General features: G+C 44.0%; 1 protein-coding gene across 4 annotated transcripts in view; it reads left to right on the forward strand.

Annotated features, from left to right (window-relative positions):
- Positions 1-19,475, forward strand: part of SLC24A5 (solute carrier family 24 member 5) — a 101,970-nt gene extending 82,495 nt beyond the window's left edge. For 3 of the 4 annotated variants that reach the window (XM_075342746.1, XM_075342748.1, XM_075342747.1), the window contains 3 exons: positions 4,926-5,018; positions 11,558-11,659; positions 19,139-19,475. In XM_075342746.1, the coding sequence (XP_075198861.1) occupies positions 4,926-5,018; positions 11,558-11,659; positions 19,139-19,461 (518 nt within the window). In that variant the 3' untranslated portion in view covers positions 19,462-19,475. The remainder of the gene's footprint in view (positions 1-4,925; positions 5,019-11,557; positions 11,660-19,138) is intronic. The other variant, XM_075342749.1, reaches the window with a different exon arrangement.
- The last annotated feature ends 2,141 nt before the right edge of the window (positions 19,476-21,616 follow it).

The following is a 21,616-nucleotide window of genomic DNA, read 5'->3' on the forward strand; positions in this document are numbered from 1 at the left end:
TTACAATTTGCCAAGGTTAAATCTACAGGTATGAAAAATGCCTCACAGTCAGACTTTTCTAGTTGTCCATAGCAACCAATCAGAGCTCCGCTTTCATGTTACCCCAGCAACTTCAATGCTGAAAGCTGCACTTTGGTTACTATAGGCAACCAGAACAACCTTACTGTGAGGCAATGCCCTAGTTACTTCTGCTTCTGCAGTGACTATAGGCAACTGTGAGGATTTTACTATGAGGCAATTCTCACAAATGAGGCCCCAGTTACTTCTGCACTGGTTATTCACAGCCATTTATATAGTTACAGACTTTAGAGCGAGTTATCATGTTGCCCCACCTTAGTGACTATATGGTTGCTTTGACTCTCTGGATGTTGTCAAAAGGACCCTTTTGACAAAAGCTGTGGTTTTGCATTCAATACAGACACCCATTTTTTTCTTTATTTCTATAAAGTCTAAATTTGAGGGGGGTGCAAATCTCGTGAACAGGGGCAGTGGATTTCGAGTTTTAATGTTCACAGTATTTTAAGTATGATGTTACAGAAGGTCTATGCAAAATTTCACTCAACATGGGTGAAAACTTGATTTTATATTCAATGGGCTCCACGTACGATTATCTGATACTTAGACTGTAAATGCTAGCAAAGAGGGAGGATGATAAAGGGCTAACAATGTAAGCAAGTTTTCAAACAGTTACTTTACAGCAGGGGTGGGCAACTTTTTTCTGCCGGGGGCCATTTGGAAATTACTACCAACCTTCAAGGGCCGCACAAAACTATCAACTTGAAAATTACTCTAATATATTTGGTCAAACAATTAACTCACTGTGGCAGCTGGAGCATCTACTCTTTGGTGCAACTGTAATATTAGGTGATATTGAACTTGTTGCTTTTCACAACTGCTTTTCCAGGTTTGAGTTGGCTGGGACTGCTGTATATACATCACAGGAGGAGATGGGGGTATATACATCACAGGGGAGGGTTGGGAGGAATATAGATCACTGGGGAGGCTGGGGGACATAGACATGACCAGAGAGGCTGGGGGCATAGACATCAAAGAAGATGCTGAGTGCAAATACATCACTTGGGAGGAGTGTATATCACTAGAAAAGCTGCAGGACATAGACGTAGCTGTGGGCATAGACATCACTGGGGGGTACATACATCATTCATGGGGAGCACAGACATAGCTGGAGGGCATAAACATTGCTGGGGAGGGCAGGGAGGAATATAGATCACTAGGGGAGCAGCGGGGCATAGACATCACTGGGGGTACATACATCACTGGGCGGCACAGGCATCACTGCGGATGCATACACAACACTCGGTTGCACAGACATAGCTTGGGGGCACAAACATTACTGGGGTTATATACATAGCTGGGGGCACAGACAGCCCTGGGGGATGCCGGAGGGGCACAGACAGCCCTGGGGGATGCCGGAGGGGCACAGACAGCCCTGGGGACACAGAAAATGATGGGGGAGGCTGGAGGCACAGACAGACCTGGGGGAGGCTGGGGGCACAGAGAGCACTTGGCGCATAGAGATCACTGGAGGAGGCTCGGGCACAGAGATCACTGGGTGCTCAAAGAGCACTAGGGGAGGTTCAGGGCACAGAGATCACTGGGGTGACTGGGGGGCACAGAGCGCGCTGGGGACACAGACAGACCTGGGGGAAGCTGGGGAGACAGACAGACCTGGAGAGGCTGAGGACACAGGCAAGCCTGGGGGAGGCTGTGTGCACAGTCAGACCTGGGGGGGAGGCTGGGAGCACAGGCAGACCTGGGGGGAGGCTGGAGACACAGGCAAGCCTGGGGGAGGCTGTGTGCACAGTCAGACCTGGGGGGAGGCTGTGAGTACAGACAGACCTGGGGAGGCTGGGGACACAGGCAAGCCTGGGGGAGGCTGTGTGCACAGTCAGACCTGGGGGGAGGCTGGGAGCACAGGCAGACCTGGGGGGAGGCTGGGGACACAGACAGACCTGGGAACACAGGCAGACCTGGGGGAGGCCAGGATCACTGCAGCCGGGAACAGACAACGCTGCCCCCAAGCACACGCAGCGCTGCCGCGGGGCATAGTAGGACCTTGGGGATGATGGGGCAGTCGCTCCGCTTCTGTTGGATTGGAGAGCACCTCTACCCCACCTACAAAGTACGTCCTCACGTAGCCAGTGCCAGCGTGAGGACGTAGTCCTTCAGGTGCATTCAGCACGTGCGGGGTTTTAAAGGGCCAGCAGCCGGCATGATGCGGCTGCCGCCCCAGCACTGCGGTCCCTGGGAATCAGCCCGAGGGCCACAGAAAAAGTCTTTGCAGGCCGCATACAGCCCGCGGGCCGGAGGTTCCCCACCCCTGCTTTACAGAGAGTAAACTGAGAACCTAAAGATAAAAGGGGTCTTTAATGATGACCTTTGCTGATCATCAATTTCAGGAACACCATCCGTTACCAGCTCTGATAGGGGCAATATTGATGACCAATCCTAAATCACCAATATCATTGTAGTGGGAAACCCTTTTAGATTATTTGTCAAAATTTGGAAAAGTTAATCATTGCAGTATTGAAGACTTCTGACAGTTCTGGCTTATGAAGGATCAATTTAAGTGAATGGGACTAAAGGGCACTTTACACGCTGTGATATCGATATCGCTAGTGAGCTTACCCGCCCCCGTCGGTTGTGCGTCATGGGCAAATCGCTGCCCGTGGCGCACAACATCGCTAACACCCGTCACACATACTTACCTGCCTAGCGACGTCGCTGTGGCCAGCAAACCGCCTCCTTTCTAAGGGGGCGGTTCGTTCGGCATCACAGCGACGTCACTAAGTGTCCGCCCAATAGAAGCGGAGGGGCGGAGATGAGCAGGACGAACATCCCGCCCACCTTCTTCCTTCCTCATTGCAGGCAGCCGCAGGTACGAGGTTGTTCCTCATTCCTACGGTGTCACACGTAGCGATGTGTGCTGCCGCAGGAACGACGAACAACCTGCATCCTGCAACAGTAGCGATAATCGGGAATGGAACGACGCATCAACAATCAACAATAAGGTAAATAATTTTGATCGTTAACGGTCGATCCTGCGTTTCACACGCAACGACGTCGCTAACGAGGCCGGATGTGCGTCATGAATTCCGTGACCCCAACGACATCTCATTAGCGATGTTGTTGCGTCTAAAGCGGCCTTTAGCTGCAATATGACGCACAGCTGTCACTAAGAACATGTGCATTACAAACCAATGCAAAACAGGATGTAGACCAGGGGTCTCAAACTCAGCTGGGTGTATGGGCCGCATAGAGGAAAAAAATAATTTGGGGGGCCACATTCTTTGCAGGACAAAGTGACATTTTTATTGGTACCATATTTTGTTGTGTTTTTCACACCTTTGGATCACTGGTTTTGAACATTTTCACTTGTCTATTATAACAAACGTGCACGTTCTTTGTTTAAATATAAAAAAAAACAAAAAACATTATTGATGGTAAAAAAAAGTCATGCTTTATTTTGATTTTATTTTTTTTTTAACATTTTATCCCTTTCTTGTAATTAATAGTGTTACAATTAGCACCATATAGTAATTTTGGCCAACATCTTTTAGTAATGATCTCCATCTTGTTGTAATGTGCCCATCCTTGTCCCCTTGTAGTATTGTGCTCCATAATACTCCAAATTGTGCCTCGTCCTTGTCCGCATCCTATAGTAATGTCGCCAGCCTTGTACCCATCCTATAGTAATGTGCCCACCTTGTCCCCATCTTGCAGTAATGTGCCTCATCCTTGTCCCCATCCTATAGTAATGTCACCAGCCTTGTCCCCATCTTGTAGTAATGTGCCCATCCTTGTCCCCATCTTGTAGTAATGTGCCCATCCTTGTCCCCATCTTGCAGTAATGTGCCTCATCCTTGTCCCCATCCTATAGTAATGTCGCCAGCCTTGTCCCCATCTTGTAGTAATGTGCCCATCCTTGTCCCCATCTTGTAGTAATGTGCCCATCCTTGTCCCCATCTTGCAGTAATGTGCCTCATCCTTGTCCCCATCCTACATTCTATAGTAATGTGCCCAATCTGTAGTAATGTGTCCCATCATTGTCCCCTTTTACTAATCTGCCCATGCAAGTCCTCTTCTTGTAGTAATGTGCCCTTTCCTGGTCCTCTGCTTGTAGTTATGTCTCATACTGGTCCCTCAATGTGCCGTTCTTCACATACACATACACATATATATACTGTATACATACACACATACATACACACACACACACACACACACACAACCAAACCATTCTTCTCACCTGTGCCCCGTTCCCTTGGCTGCTTCATCTCTGCTTCTTGCTGTCTGCTGGCCCGTGCCCCCGTTGACTGTCGCGGCCGGTGCAGGGGCAGTAGCCATTGTCAGCGCTTTATGTCAGATGATTGTTTTGCCAGCGCTGCGCGCGCGCAGAGTCCAACTCTCTGTGCACAACGTTTCCAATGCAGCCATAGCCGTCCGCCAATCAGAGGTAAGCCGCTGAGGTCAGGCAGTTTCCATTTGAGGAATAGTTGTGCACAGAGTGCTTGACTCTGAGCGTGCAGCGCCGACAAAACATTCATCTGACATACAGCGCAGACAGTGGCTGCGGCCCCTGCATCTGCCGTGATAGTCAACAGGGGCACGGGCCGCACGAAGCAGCCTGAGGGGCCGCATGCGCGAGCTGCGTGTTGGAGACCTCTAATGTAGACAATGAAGAGGCTGTAGCATCATTGGGCCTGATCCCCTTTTAAATAGATAATCAGATGACCAATCTAATATTAATGGCCAGTCCTTACTATAGGTCATTCAATTTAAAACCTGTAAAATCCCTTTTAACTACAAATATTAAATTGATTTTGTCTGAGACCTTTGTATGTACCTATGACATACAGTAAGTTTTCTATCAAACAATATTCAGTCCAGCTCTCTGATCGTAGGACATTCAGGATTTGACACTAGATCCTGCACGGAAAGTCCTCGGCAAGGACGTCCAAAACACAAACAAAAAGCAGATATCCAGCGGATCACAGGTAATTTTTTCTTTAAAAAAGTAGCTTTTATTGCTTACATTTAAAATCCATTGCAGGTGGTTTCCGGCAGACAAAGGGTACAGTGCATAAAGTTCATCCAACGCGTTTCAATATCAGTGTTATACAGTCTTATTCATGGATGTTAATTCATTAGAACACCGGCTTTAACCTTCGTCCGGCTGAATAGGTACAATTGTAACTATTCCCTTTTTAAATTGCAATATTTTTTTTTCGAAAAGCCGTAGAGGGCTGAAATTTCGTGACATCTCTGCAGTTTTGATCCAGAATTTATTGGCCAAATTTCAATAATATATCTCCACCCTCTTCCGAGATAAGGGGTCGAGAAATTTTGGCAAAATTATGCAGCCTGACAAAGGTTACTTTGCAAAACAAAGCCCATAATGCAACAGGTCAGATCACAATTAGTAAATTCCCACACCCAACAATTACACCTGTGCATACGAAAAAAGTGTCCCATTAAAAACATACATCTGTGTCTTAAAAACAATGTACATAAATATACATTATAAGAATTCAATGTCTTGAACTCTCAGCTCTAAAAAAGAAAGAGAAAACAAGTATTACTTGTTTTACATTATTAGTTGGAACTCATTTAACGTAATTCAATTCTCTACAGAAAATGTAGTAATGTCAGAACATTTACTATCAAAAGTAGATACAAGAGGGTTTTTTTTGTTTGTTTGTTTTTGGGTTTTTTTTTCTGTTTTCCTCCACAATATTTTTACAAACCCGAAGGATCAATGTATGTATATCATTATAAAGACATCAGATGGCCATGGGCACTAAGGCTATGTGCCCACGGGAGCTTGCTTCTGCGGATTTTGCCGCGGAAAACCTGTTCATTTATCTGGATTTTCCAGATAAATCCGCAGGTTTCAGCATGCACAGACACTCCCCATGTTATCCTATGGGACATGGGGAGTGCTGTGTCCACGTTGCGGAATATACTGCGGATATCCCGCAGCCGCACATAACTGCATGTCAATTATTTCCTGCGGTATTACCTGTGGAAATCCCCTGCTTTGGCCCATACTTACCTGCCTTGATAGCAGACACCCGGTCATTTTCCCTCGGTGCACAGGAGCAGGAAGGAGGAAGTGGGCGGGGCCTGCACGAGCTCCGGTCATGTGACAGCCAGAGCTAGTTCAGGCCCACCCACCTTCTCCTTCACAGTGTAAACACGGCCGGAGACTGGAGAGAACTGCTGCTGATGGAGGTATGAACGCCCCCGATCACTCAGCACTTGTTCTGCATTGAGGATGCAGTGCCCAAGCCATGGTACTGTATCCTCAATGGAGAATGCCCGCACCATATCCGCAGGACATTCCGCAAATAAACCGCAGCATGTAAACAGACAAAGTTGTGCTGAGGTTTCTGGGAGATCCTGCAGATATATCCGCAGGACACTTTCCCCCGTGGGCACGTAGCCTTAAGCCAGCTTTACATGTTACGATTCTGCATACCAGGGCCGGCTCCAGGTTTTTGTGGGCCCCGGGCGGAAGAGTCCCAGTGGGCCCCATAAACGCGCAGACACACACACACACACACATACACAGATACATACACGTACATATACATATTTAAAGACAAACTCACAAAAATACATATAAACAGACAAATCTATACAGTCATATACACTAACATACATAGATACACATCATACATGCATACATACAGAGACACACACTGCTATGCTGCATACATACATATAGACAGACACACACATACTGCTCTGCTACATACATACATATAGACACACAGATATACTGCTCTGCTGCATGCATACATACATACAGACACACACATTCTGCTCTGCTGCATACATACATATAGACAGACATACACACACACACACACTGCTCTGCTGCATACATACATACAGACACACAGATATACTGCTCTGCTGCATGCATACATACATACAGACACACACATTCTGCTCTGCTGCATACATACATATAGACAGACACACACACATACTGCTCTGCATGCATACATACAGACAGACACGCATACTGCTCTGCTGCATGCATACATACATACATAGACACGCATACTGCTCTGCTGCATACATACAGACACGCATACTGCTCTGCATACATACAGAAACGCATACTGCTCTGCTGCATACATACATGCATGCATACAGACAGACACGCATACTGCTCTGCATGCATACATACAGACACGCATACTGCTCTGCATGCATACATACAGAAACGCATACTGCTCTGCTGCATACATACAGACACGCATACTGCTCTGCTGCATGCATACATACATACATACATACATACATACAGACAGACACGCATATTGCTCTGCTGCATATATATATACATACAGACACGCATACTACTCTGCTGCATATATACATACATACATACAGACACGCATACTGATCTGCTGCATATATACATACATACAGACACGCATACTGCTCTGCTGCATATATACATACATACATACATACAGACACGCATACTGCTCTGCTGCATATATACATACATACAGACACGCATACTACTCTGATGCATATATACATACATACATATAGACACGCATACTACTCTGCTGCATATATACATACATACATATAGACACGCATACTACTCTGCTGCATATATACATACATATAGACACGCATACTGCTCTGCTGCATATATACATACATATAGACATGCATACTGCTCTGCTGCATATATACATACATACATATAGACACGCATACTGCTCTGCTGCATATATACATACATACATATAGACACGCATACTGCTCTGCTGCATATATACATACATACATATAGACACGCATACTGCTCTGCTGCATATATACATACATACATATAGACACGCATACTACTCTGCTGCATATATACATACATACATATAGACACGCATACTACTCTGCTGCATATATACATACATACATATAGACACGCATACTGCTCTGCTGCATATATACATACATACATATAGACACGCATACTGCTCTGCTGCATATATATATATATATATATATATATATATATATATATATATATACATACATACATATAGACACGCATACTGCTCTGCTGCATATATACATACATACATATAGACACGCATACTGCTCTGCTGCATATATACATACATACATATAGACACGCATACTACTCTGATGCATATATACATACATACATATAGACACGCATACTACTCTGCTGCATATATACATACATACATATAGACACGCATACTACTCTGCTGCATATATACATACATACATATACACACGCATACTGCTCTGCTGCATATATACATACATACATATAGACACGCATACTGCTCTGCTGCATATATACATACATACATATAGACACGCATACTGCTGTGCTGCATGCATACATACATACAAACACACACCTTGCTCTGCGGGGCCCACACACGCGGCTCTGCGGGGCCCACACACGCGGCTCTGCGGGGCCCATATACGCACGGGGGGACAGGGAGGGGCGGGGAGGGAGTGATGTCTCACATACTGATCAGGTCACAGTGCAAATGGGGCCCACACAGCGCTGGAGGGAAGCGATGTGCTGGGGGTCGCTGGCTGGCACTGTGACTCCTTCATCTGTGCGACCGAGCAGGACGCCGGGTGGTAGCTCAGCTCACAGATGATGTTCAATGCAGGAGAACACAGTGAATGCTGTGGTCTGCGGGCCTTAAAGGGCCGGCAGCCACAGTTTCCAGTGCCAAGGACTGCGGTCCCCGGAACTCGGCCCGGGGGCAGCAGAACTGACGAGGCTGAGTGGGCCCCCCCAGCTCTCCAGGGCCCCGGCATTTGCCCGGGTATGCCGCGTGCTGACGCCGGCCCTGCTGCATACGATATCGTATGCGATCGTAACCGCCCCCATCGTATGTGCGGCACGTTCAATTTTGTTGAATGTGCCGCACAAACGATTAACCCCCGTCACACGTACAGTTAGGTCCAGAAATATTTGGACAGTGACACAATTTTCGCGAGTTGGGCTCTGCATGCCACCACATTGGATTTTAAATGAAACCTCTACAACAGAATTCAAGTGCAGATTGTAATGTTTAATTTGAAGGTTTGAACAAAAATATCTGATAGAAATTGTAGGAATTGTACACATTTCTTTACAAACACTCCACATTTTAGGAGGTCAAAAGTAATTGGACAAATAAACCAAACCCAAACAAAATATTTTTATTTTCAATATTTTGTTGCGAATCCTTTGGAGGCAATCACTGCCTTAAGTCTGGAACCCATGGACATCACCAAACGCTGGGTTTCCTCCTTCTTAATGCTTTGCCAGGCCTTTACAGCCGCAGCCTTCAGGTCTTGCTTGTTTGTGGGTCTTTCCGTCTTAAGTCTGGATTTGAGCAAGTGAAATGCATGCTCAATTGGGTTAAGATCTGGTGATTGACTTGGCCATTGCAGAATGTTCCACTTTTTTGCACTCATGAACTCCTGGGTAGCTTTGGCTGTATACTTGGGGTCATTGTCCATCTGTACTATGAAGCGCCGTCCAATCAACTTTGCGGCATTTGGCTGAATCTGGGCTGAAAGTATATCCCGGTACACTTCAGAATTCATCCGGCTACTCTTGTCTGCTGTTATGTCATCAATAAACACAAGTGACCCAGTGCCATTGAAAGCCATGCATGCTCATGCCATCTCGTTGCCTCCACCATGTTTTACAGAGGATATGGTGTGCCTTGGATCATGTGCCATTCCCTTTCTTCTCCAAACTTTTTTCTTCCCATCATTCTGGTACAGGTTGATCTTTGTCTCATCTGTCCATAGAATACTTTTCCAGAACTGAGCTGGCTTCATGAGGTGTTTTTCAGCAAATTTAACTCTGGCCTGTCTATGTTTGGAATTGATGAATGGTTTGCATCTAGATGTGAACCCTTTTTATTTACTTTCATGGAGTCTTCTCTTTACTGTTGACTTAGAGACAGATACACCTACTTCACTGAGAGTGTTCTGGACTTCAGTTGATGTTGTGAAGGGGTTCTTCTTCACCAAAGAAAGTATGCAGCGATCATCCACCACTGTTGTCATCCGTGGACGCCCAGGCCTTTTTGAGTTCCCAAGCTCACCAGTCAATTGCTTTTTTCTCAGAATGTACCCGACTGTTGATTTTGCTACTCCAAGCATGTCTGCTATCTGTCTGATGGATTTTTTCTTTTTTTGCAGCCTCAGGATGTTCTGCTTCACCTCAATTGAGAGTTCCTTAGACCGCATGTTGTCTGGTCACAGCAACAGCTTCCAAATGCAAAACCACACACCTGTAATCAACCCCAGACCTTTTAACTACTTCATTGATTACAGGTTAACGAGGGAGACGCCTTCAGAGTTAATTGCAGCCCTTAGAGTCCCTTGTCTCTTTGTCCCTTGAAAAAGAGGAGGCTATGCATTACAGAGCTATGATTCCTAAACCCTTTCTCCGATTTGGATGTGAAAACTCTCATATTGCAGCTGGGAGTGTGCACTTTCAGCCCATATTATATATATAATTGTATTTCTGAACATGTTTTTGTAAACAGCTAAAATAACAAAACTTGTGTCACTGTCCAAATATTTCTGGACCTAACTGTACTTGCCCGTCCATACGACCTCGATGTGGGCGGCGAACGTCCACTTCCTGGAGTGGGAGGGACGTTCGGCATCACATTGACGTCACGCAGCAGCCGGCCAATAGAAGCAGAGGGGCGGAGATGAGTGGGATGTAAACATCCCGCCCACCTCCTTCCGCATTGCTGACCGGGAGCTGCAGGACGCTGGTAAGATCTGTTCATCGTTCCCGGGGTGTCACACACTGTGATGTGTGCTAACCCGGGTACGATGAACAACCTGACGTTCAATCCATGAGGAATGAACGACGTGCGTGCGATGAACGTTTTACCGTTCATTCGCAATCGCACGGAGCTGTTACATGCTACAATATACCTTACAATGCCGGATGTGCGTCACTTACGACGTGACCCCGCTGACACATTGTAAGATATATTGTAGTGTGTAAAGCGGGCTTTAGTGTGTAGCTCCTGAAACATATGAAAGTCTAAGGGATCACCTGCACTAGTAGTAAACTAAATGCGGTAATACCATATCACATTGCACATTACGCTAGTATCAATATTTATTTTATTCCTCTGGGGTTAATCTGATATGTGCAAAAAAAACAATACAGCACATTTGTGACCATATTCTAATATTCTAATTCCTCATTGAAGCTAAGTCACCATCCCCCGCTCTGATTTTAACTGTAAGCAATAAAAGCTACTTTTTAAGAAAAAAATAGCCTGTGTACCTCTGGATGTCTGCTTTTTGTGTAAGTTTTCTATATACCATTTGTAATCGACAATTTTCCATATACATTTTTTGGAAATATTTAGACATGTCTGACTTGTGCTCTATTTTAGGAAGAGAATACAAAATATTGACAAAAGCACATAATATGACATTTTACCATACATTTACTATCCTTTCATGTCATTAACACCTGCAGGTGAAACACTGAACATTCCAGACACGGTTATGGGCCTTACTCTACTAGCGGCAGGAACAAGTATACCAGACACTGTCGCCAGCGTGCTTGTGGCAAGAGAAGGCAAGTATGAGTGTTTTACTCTTTTGCATCTACTTAAAGTGGCCATACGTATTAAGATAATTGTATTTATGACACTTTTGAACCAATAAAAATGAAGTTCATAAGCGTGCGACTATACACTCAGTCTGCAGAAAGTCAACAATCCAGCATAAAACTGAATTTCAAATGTAACTTTTTAGAATAAGACCGTGCGTGAATAAAAACCATTGCGGGAATTTATTAAGGCCATTGTTTTTTTCCATTACGCTTGAGTAAGCTGTGCCTAATATAAAAGAAGGAACATATCTTTTAATAAATATTAATACATTTGGAATATCTCTTGTTTTGTGTGCACTAGAAAATATAACTTGCGCTACTTTCTATCACAAATTATAGTAAATATGTCGGGGCGAGGTTTCTACTGGCTTTTGTCTGTGTTAAGAAAGAGAAAGATTTCCTGACAAACACAGACCAGCAGAATAGAGGACATAATTATGTAGAAGTAGTGCTGGGAATCCAGCCCTGAGGTGAGCGAGATGAAAACCACACCAAGATAGCAGTCTTCAGACGCTGCTTTATGCCTCTGTGTGCAGTAGCTGCTCAATCTGCCTAATCACTGTCTCCTGTATGGATTTTGGCTGGATAAGTTAGAGGTGGAGGGACTCTGATAAGTGGAGCGAGAAGCCTTATTATCTAATAAGGTAAGGTAAAAGAATATGTAACTGTAAATACATTACTTACCCTTTCGTCTACTAGTCCTTCTAACAGAGCTTTTCCATTTTCATTAAAAAAAAAATGGGCAAGGGGAAAAATGTGATCAAATACGTATCGGTCTTAAAATCCGCCATGCCTACAGGTGGCCATTCTAGTGCTCCCCACCCTTCACTATTTACTTGGCTGCAAGGTGCTACTGCCTAAACACATGAGCACAACATGCAATCACTGGTCTAAAGCTACAAAATTGCTGACATTAGTAATTGCCTCTGCATGTAGACATGTCTGCCAAAGTAAACTGAGAACATTTGGTAACATCAGATTGGTACAGCACTGGGATGGTGGGTGATTTATGAGGTACATACTCATCTTTTATCATTTTATCATCATTCCACACCTCTTTGATCTTTTTTATATCCCTTTCTCCCAAAAAGCTCCACATTAAAAGTGTGTGCACAGAACCTCTTTTTTTTTTTTAAACTCGTTTTATTGAAGGTTAAATATGGCATTACATCAGAAATCAAATCAACATGTTGTACAGTCAGGATATGGGTAAATATTGCTTAATATCTAGAGTGATAATACATCAATAATCAAGTCAACATACTGTACTCTTAGTATGGCAATAAACAGTAGATACCTCAGATGTGTCTGCTCACAAGATATATCTAACACGGGGTAAAGAACCCCTATTGACAAGGAATATGCAAACTTGGTGTCGGGGACCGCGTCACATTGTTGATACATAACCTTATGATCTATAGATTTCCCCTTCCCTTTCCGTATCACTGGTATGATAGCAAAATATTACTACGACAGCAGTGTCTGTAGGTTGTTAGCCAGGGAACCGGGTGAGCCCCCAGTCAAGGGCGAACCCAACCATCTGCCCCATATTTTGTCAAAGTTATTTAAAGAACATCTCGTCTTAAATACAAATTTTTCTAGCGGGATTATAGCATTTACCAGTGCAATCCAAGAGGCCCTAGATGGGGGATGAGTACTCATCCAATTTAGTATAATGCCCTTCCGGGCCAAAAACAGGACCTTTTTTAATAATAGATTCTCATTTTGGGACCAAGAGTGTACATCTACCACACCAAATAGGCACAGAGTCGGGCTCATAGAAACAAGTTTTTCAAGTATGGAGGAAAGAGAAGCTATAACCTCGCCCCAATAAGAATGAATGATCCGGCATTCCCATATCATGTGCCAGAAATCTGCACCGTCTCTCCCACACCTCGGACAACCCTCCCCCACCGAGTTGTTCATCTTGTTCAGTCTCTGGGGAGTGATATAACTCTGGTGTATTATGTATAATTGGATCAGTCTGTTATTAATTGCAGGAGAGACCAAAGTGTGGGATTCGACGATGTCGTCCCAAACTACATCATCTATTTCAGGGATCCTGGCTCTCCACTTATCCCGGACAGAAAGAGGGTTATTCATGGCTTTAGCCCGAATGAGAGAGGAGTATAGTTTGGAGATAAGATCGCCAGGACCTTGTGATCTGATCATTCCAATGATTGGGAAGGAAGAAAATCTAACCCCACGACCAGAGAACTGAGCCCGAAAGGCGTGCCTGATCTGGAGGTACTGAAACCCATGGGATTCCGGCAACCCGAATTCAGCTTGCAGTTGTGCAAAAGGACGGAATTCACCATCACGGACAATTGAGCTCAGGGATTACTATTCCGCAATTCCTCCACTCACCAAAGCCCGGCAACCCACAAAAGTGCGGAAGGTCCAGGTTACCCCATAAGGGGGTCTTAATTGGTACATCATGGGATCCGAATATGGCTTTAGCCTCCTTCCAAATCCTGGCCCCCAGTTTGTGTATCGGGAGGATACGACCCTCAGAGGCTCTCTTGTAATCTGTCAATAAGGGCCATAGGAGATCCACACCCGTGAACTCTGCCAAAAATCCCTACGGAGAACCCATCACCCCAGGTAGTGTCCATTGACCCAGATATTTCAGTTGTCCGGCCAGGTAGTGTATATATAGAGATCAGGAAGGGCCATACCCCCCAGATCTTTAGGCCTCTGTAATTTGGCCAGTTGGACTTTCGATCTGGAAGCACCCCAGACAAAGGTGATCATTAAGGAGTCCAGGGTCCGAAAGAAGGAGCGGGGAATCTGCACAAATACATGCTGGGTAATGTAGAGAGATTTTGGTTGTACTATCATTTTGAGAAGGTTAATCCTTCCCGCCACTGAAAGCGGGAGCTGGCTCCATCTATTAAATTTCTCCCCGAGGTGTGATAAGAGGGGCGATATTTCTTGCTATCATCTCCGAAGGGCTTTTTGTCAGTATAATCCCTAGGTATTTAAAGTGATCAACCACCGGAATCCTACGTATGTAAGTGTTCGCCGTGTCCTTTCTGTCCCAGGACAAAAAGAGGAGGTACGACTTTGACCAGTTTATTGCCAGGCCCGAGAACTCCCCGAATCGGTCAATAGGCTCCACAGCCCTAGGAATGGAGGAATCCGGTTTGGATGCAAACAATATCAAGTCGTCTGCTTACAGAGACAGGCGTTCATCTCCCTGTCGGTGCTTCACTCCTTGGTAAACAGGATCCGCCCGAATGCGCACCGCCAACGGCTCCATGGCCAGAGCAAACAGGAGAGGGGATAGGGGGCATCCCTGTCTGGTTCCCCTCCCCAGGGAGAAAGTTTCTGCCACCCCGCCACCCACCTGGATGTTAGCAGCCGGTGCTTTATATATAATCTCAATCCATCTGATGAATTTGTTGCCGAAACCAAATGCCCACAGCACCTCCAGCAGGTATGGCCATTCTATAGAATCAAAGGCCTTGGCCGCATCCAATGAGACCAGAGCCCAATCCTCCCCTAACTTGGTACCCATCTGTAAGATCACCTGTGCCCTCTTCAGGTTATCCGAGGTACTCCTGCTCGGAATGAATCCCAACTGGTCTTCATGTATTATGGAGGAGATCACTTTAAGTCTAGTTGCCAATATTTTGGTAAGAATTTTATAGTCCGAGTTCAGCAAAGAGATCGGCCTGTATGAGCTGCAATCCAATGGGTCCTTGTCTAGTTTCAGTAGCAGAACGATGGTTGCCTCATAGAGTCAGGCAACCGTCCCACTCGGAACGAAGCCTCAACCGTTTCCAGGAGGGCTGGAGCAAGCTCCCCCTGATATTTGCTAAATATTTCAATCGGGAGTCCGTCAGGACCAGATGCCCTACCTTTATTAAGGGCCCCCATCGCGTCCACCATCTCCTCCATACTAATGGGCTCATCCAAGGCCGATCTCTGGGCCGAAGTCAATCTGGGAAGCTCCAGACCTCGCAGGTAATCAGCAATGTCCTCCCTCGACATGGTCCGTCTTAACTCATATAGGTTCCTATAAAATTCCAAGAACACTTCCAGAATGTCATTGACGGAAGTAACTGGTTCGCCATTAGGGGCTCTAATCTTAAGGACTGCAGGTGAGCTATTGGACTGGTGCACCAAGAATGCTAGTAGGCTACTAGATTGGTTCCCTTGCTCGAAATACCTCTGGTTCGTGAAGAAGATATGTCTCTTGGCCTTATCCTGTAAATATAAAATATTTCCTCCCAGCTTGTAACCATTGAATTCTGTTTTCCTCAGACGGGTCCGAAGTAAATCTATGTTCTAGTGTTCTATTTTGTTTCTTGATATATGAGATGGAGGAGTGACAGCATCCCCTCAAATACGCTTTAAGTGCGTCCCAATAGGCCGAGTGATTTTCCTCTATGGAATTCGTCTCAGTATATGCCATAATTTGGTCAGGAATCCTATAATTGGTTCCGAAAAGTGAAAGCCAACAAGGGTTAATTTTCCGCGACAATCTGTGTGATTTACATCCCTCCCATTTAATGCCGACAAATACCGGGGAGTGGTCGGATACTGATCTGGGCAAGTGGCATACCATGCACAGAACCTCTTTTAATGCACAGCAATGTCAAAATGACATTGCTCTGTATATGTTCTGTCTTGGGTAATTTAACCACTTCAGGCCTCGGAAACTCTGGACCAATTAAAAGAAGTGGCATGTTCGTTTTTCAGGCAGCTTCCATTTAAAAACCACCCACTCATCTTGGTCCCAAAATCCTTTTTATCCAAGGCTAACTCATTAATCTATAACTATATTTGGAATAACAATAGGCCACGTATTAATTCTCACACCCTTTCTCTACCCAAAAGTAAAGGGGGATGGGCGCTCCGAACCTACACAAATACTACCAGGCTGCCCTGGCTGCTAGAATCCTTGAGTGGTTTTGGGAATCCAAAGGAAAACAATGGGTTGCTATTGAGGACCATATGTCCCTTAACCCCCTTCGCTCTTTAGCATGCTCACCACCTGGCTATGGACCTAAAAGGAGAATAAACAACCACCTAACTGGAGCTGCAGTATTTTGCTGGAGAACCCCATCTACTACACTAGCACCTCCTCTATCCCCCTTGACTCGTGTCTCAGACATACTCTCTCTGAACCCTAACGCAAGGACCGCAGGCCAATCTCCTAATTTAGATATTATGGTTGACAGCTTACTAATAGAGGGCTCATTAATGACCTACCAAAAGATGAGAGGAATTCCTGCTCTCGCAAACTTAACTTTCCTTCATTATAACAAGTTAAAAAATGTCGTCCTTCACTTTCACTCTGGCAGTAGCCTACTTTGACCATCCACAAAATGAGTCATTTTGCTCTCAGTTGAATCCTCCCAGGAAGGTCCTCTCGCAAGTTTACAACTTGCTTCTCACCCGGAATTCTACGGCGAGAAGAGCTTTTGTGTCCTGCTGGGAAAAAGACCTAGGTACTACATTTTCAGACTCTCAAATTAATCTCATAAACAACCTTTCACATGGTCCCTCACACTGCATTAGGTTCCAGGAAAACTTTTACAAAATAGTCTCCCGCTTGTACACAACCCCACTTTAATCACACCAATGGCACTCATCCTCCTCTCCTATATGTTGGAGGTGCGGAACCGAGATGGGAACTTATCTCCACTTGTGGTGGACGTGCCCCTCTCTACGTAGCTTTTGGCGGGTATCTCATCACTCATCTCCAACCTTACTAGTTTTCAAGTCCAGTTAACTCCAGAGGAGGCTCTACTCAACTTCCCCATCTGGCCGGCTAACAAACCCCTATCTAAGTTAGCTGCTTTTATTGTGGCAGCGGGAAAACTCCTGATTCCAACTTATTGGCTAGCGACCACCATACCATCTAAGAAACACCTCCGAAGTAAAATTGAACTCTTGTATCATACCGAGGAGCTGGCTTCACTTACTCAACACAATTTGACCTCTTTCCAGAAGATCTGGAGCCCATGGATAAGCTACAGATTGTCAACAGAGTTTATCTCTGAAATGGCATTAAGGCCCGCAACTGATGCCTGCCCTCCTGACCAGTAAATGAAACTGCTGCACACTTAAATCTGTTTTCAGCCATCTGAGCCGAACACCTACAATCCTCCCCTCCTTTCCTAGTTTGTCTTTCCAATGTCTTCCTCGTCTTCTGTTTTTCTAATTGTATATCTTCAATTTTGGTTTGTTATGCCCTGAGTGCTTTAATTAATTACCTCAGACTACCAGTGACCTCTCCTCTCGCTTAGTCCTTTTTCCCAATGGACATTTAATTATAGTTCTACTTTACATCGGCCAGGTTTTGTTAAAGGCCCAAAGTAGGCAGTGAGGTGGGGCCACCACGTGGCTGAGGCTAAACTCTGGCTTTTTGAGTGACTATGCTGTAATAGGTACCTGTATTCACAATTTTGTTGTTCGTGATATATAATGTTATTTTTTGCAAAATGCTCTAATGGGCTGTATGTTTATATGAAAATTTAAATAAAACATTGAAAAGAAAGCAAGAAACGGCTTCCAGTATTTTCCTGAAGTGGCTCTGCCTGGAAAAATTTGACAGATGTGCCGACACCTAAATTGTGCCCTGTGAAGTCTCACTTAAATTTCTCAGCATCATTTACTAGTTCAATGTCTGCACGTAGTTGCTCTAGTGGTTTGCACTCTGAGTAATATAAAGTCTATACCTCACACTGTACAGTAATTCTATGTATGAAAAGCTACGTCAAGCTCTATCTGGCTCCTCTAATTCTGCATGAATAACATATAGAACATGCCGCTTACTCCTGTGAGCCTACATGTATCTGTGATTGAGTTGGGACATCATCGCCTGAAGATATGATTACGGTACCCCTTTAAGGAGAGTTTGTCAGCACAGAATGACTGTTCAAACCAAGGAAAGGTGCTCGGTGCATCATGTCATAGCCAAACATTAAAGTGAACCTCACACTTGTTTCCTTTACCACTATCCTCCCACTTCCTCTTCTTTAATAGCTCTGGCTTTATAGTGCCAGATATAACAGGAGAAAGAGGCAAAACAAGCAGTTGAGAAGGTGCCCATAAATGATTTGCCCTTCCATGATGCACTGAGCGCCTGTATTTGGTTTGAACATTCATTCTGTGCTGATAATCCCTTTTAGGTTTGTCTACAACAAGCTTGAATTGTCCAAGATGACCATCAGTTTTGTGAGAACTGCTGTAGTCTATGTTCTATAGGCCCAAGCTAAAAACTAATATAAGAACCATGCAAGTTCATATGCAAAAAACATTGTGCAATTTGGTTAATGCTACCAAAGAACACATAGGACCTATGTCTTCATGGTGTAAGCTCTCTCTCTGGCTTTGTAGTGAGTTGTATTTTTATTTTGTATTTTTTGTGACATGACATTGAGGTCTACTTGAAATATTGTAGTTACACGTCTCCTCTTGTTTTTACAGGAAAGGGTGACATGGCCATGTCGAACATTGTGGGATCAAATGTATTTGACATGCTTTGTTTGGGAGTTCCTTGGTTTATTAAAACTGTTTTCATAGACCGATCAACACCAGTGGAAGTGAACAGCACTGGAATAACCTATACTACCATTTCTTTATTGTTCTCAATCGTTTTTGTATTTGTGGCAGTACATGTAAATGGATGGAAGCTCGATAAGAAGTTGGGTGTCATCTGTCTAATCATGTACCTGGTTTTTGCGACATTGTCCATCCTGTATGAATTGGGAATTATAGGAAGTATGCCTGTACATTCCTGTGGAGAGTAATAAACATGACGTGAGATCACCAGAATTACTTTTCATTATTGATTTGCTCATTTCATGGAAATAGCTCATTAACCTTTAATGGAAACTTGTTGGCTTATTTTTACATATAGAAGGGGTAGTATGGCTGTATAAGTGCTTCACAATAAGGCTAGGGCTACATAGTGTTGCATTGTGACCTACGATACAGAGTCACAAATGTTTCCAAATGGGTTGAATTTTCTGTTGCTTGTCAATATGTGACACGCCATAGACTTCAAGGCAAGTCTCATGCGACTTGTTTGCAACTTGGCTGTTTTATTTATGTGAAAATTAGATCTGTAAAATAGTTACGTGATCGCAAGTCGTAGACAAGATGCATAAATGTTTTTGGTCACGCAATTTGTCAGTTGACTCCCTTACACACGTAATCCCAAACTAAAAAAAATGTACTTTTCTTTTAGAGAGCTGATGTGGCAGTTATAAGAAATCTATGGTAGAAACCATATGCAAATCAGGGTGGACTTGTAACAAACCATCCTGGTACAATGACACACCAGCAATGCACTGTCAGCCTGATTGGCATATGGCTTCTATGCTAGATCTCATGACTGGCACAGCGGATCTCTACTAAAAGGATATCATTTTTATTAGGAGACAAGCACACATCCACTACCACTAATTCCATATCTCAACATTTCCTAACAGACTTCACACAAAGGCAGTGGTGTACCACCAATAGTGACAGACCTTGAATCTGCTATGGGGCCCTTAAGTTGGGGGGCCTGATGCTTAACAGGCCTACCCACTACCCGGCATTCACCCATATGGAAACTGTTGTAGAATAAAATGACCAACACATTAGCAAAGATCATTATACCAAGGAGACAAGTAAATAGACTGTATGCAAATGTATTCAGTCTGTTGGTGCACCAGTAGATGATAGTTACTAGTAAACTGAAGAACCAAATGAAGTCATGAAGATCTTATACGTCATGTGTGCAAGAAGAAGAGGACACTTGAGCAAGAAGAACTGGTGAATGTACTTCATGAACCTGTCGAATAGTGACAATGTTGGATCTGTTGTCAGTGTGATACTTGGATCTCTCCTGTAAATCTTATTGAAGATATCTGTAGTTGAGCTGTGTTTATTATGCCTATTGCAGAGCTGTGTATTATGCCTGTAGCAGAGCTGTGTGTGCATATTTGCCTGTTATCTAAGGGGTAAGTTTTCTCCTTTATATGCAAATTGTCTCTACAGAGAGGAAGAGGACTAGAGGATTTGAACTTTAGTGGCACCTATTGGAAATGGCAATCCTAAAAGTCAATATCGACCCTTTAACAAGTCTTGTCATATGACTTAGGATATATAAACCAAAACAGAATCTCAATTTGCAGACACTGTTTCGGGATATTGCCCCTCATCAGTGCAAAGTATGAGTTCTAATTTTTCTAGGTGAGGGGCTAAGACTGGGATCTATGGGGTTAATTTTTTCGTTATGGAGAGTGACACGCTAGGTCTGGCTTGCCAGCATGAGGAGACTTAAAAGTCTTGCATGCTCCTCTGGGAAATGTAATATGCAAACTGCCTCTTAAGAGAGAAAGAGGAGTTGAACTCTAGTGCGACCTATTGTTTTGCCTGTAGCAGAGCGATGTATGTTTGTTATGCCTCAACAATTATATACAGATAGGAGAGTATAGAGGTAATCTGATATAATTGTGAGTATCTATACCATATACGAGGTGACCCGTAATGCCAGAAAAACTTGTGGAGTGTGTCAATGACTGCCTTCTGGAAACCTGTCAAGTTAGCAGTCTTCCCCATGATTGTGTAGCCTAATGAACCAGACTAAGGGACCATTTTAAATGCATAGGAAGCCTTTGCAGGTGTTTTGAGGTAATTTATTCTAATTTTATGAGACAATGACTTTTGGGTTTTTATTGGCTGTAAGCCATAATCATCAGCGTTAACAGAAATAAACACTTGAAATCTAGAGTTTGTAATGACTCTATATAATCTATGCGTTGTCCTTTTTCTAATGAATTACTGAAATTAACTTTTTGATGATATTCCAATTAATTGAGATTCACTTGTAGACACATCAAAGTCACTTCAACAATGAAGTCCCAAAGAAAAAATAGTTTTTTTTATATTTCATAGAGAAAAAAATGAAATATT

Source organism: Anomaloglossus baeobatrachus, chromosome 4 (genome assembly GCF_048569485.1).
Source record: "Anomaloglossus baeobatrachus isolate aAnoBae1 chromosome 4, aAnoBae1.hap1, whole genome shotgun sequence".
In the NCBI taxonomy this organism is placed as follows: domain Eukaryota; kingdom Metazoa; phylum Chordata; class Amphibia; order Anura; family Aromobatidae; genus Anomaloglossus; species Anomaloglossus baeobatrachus.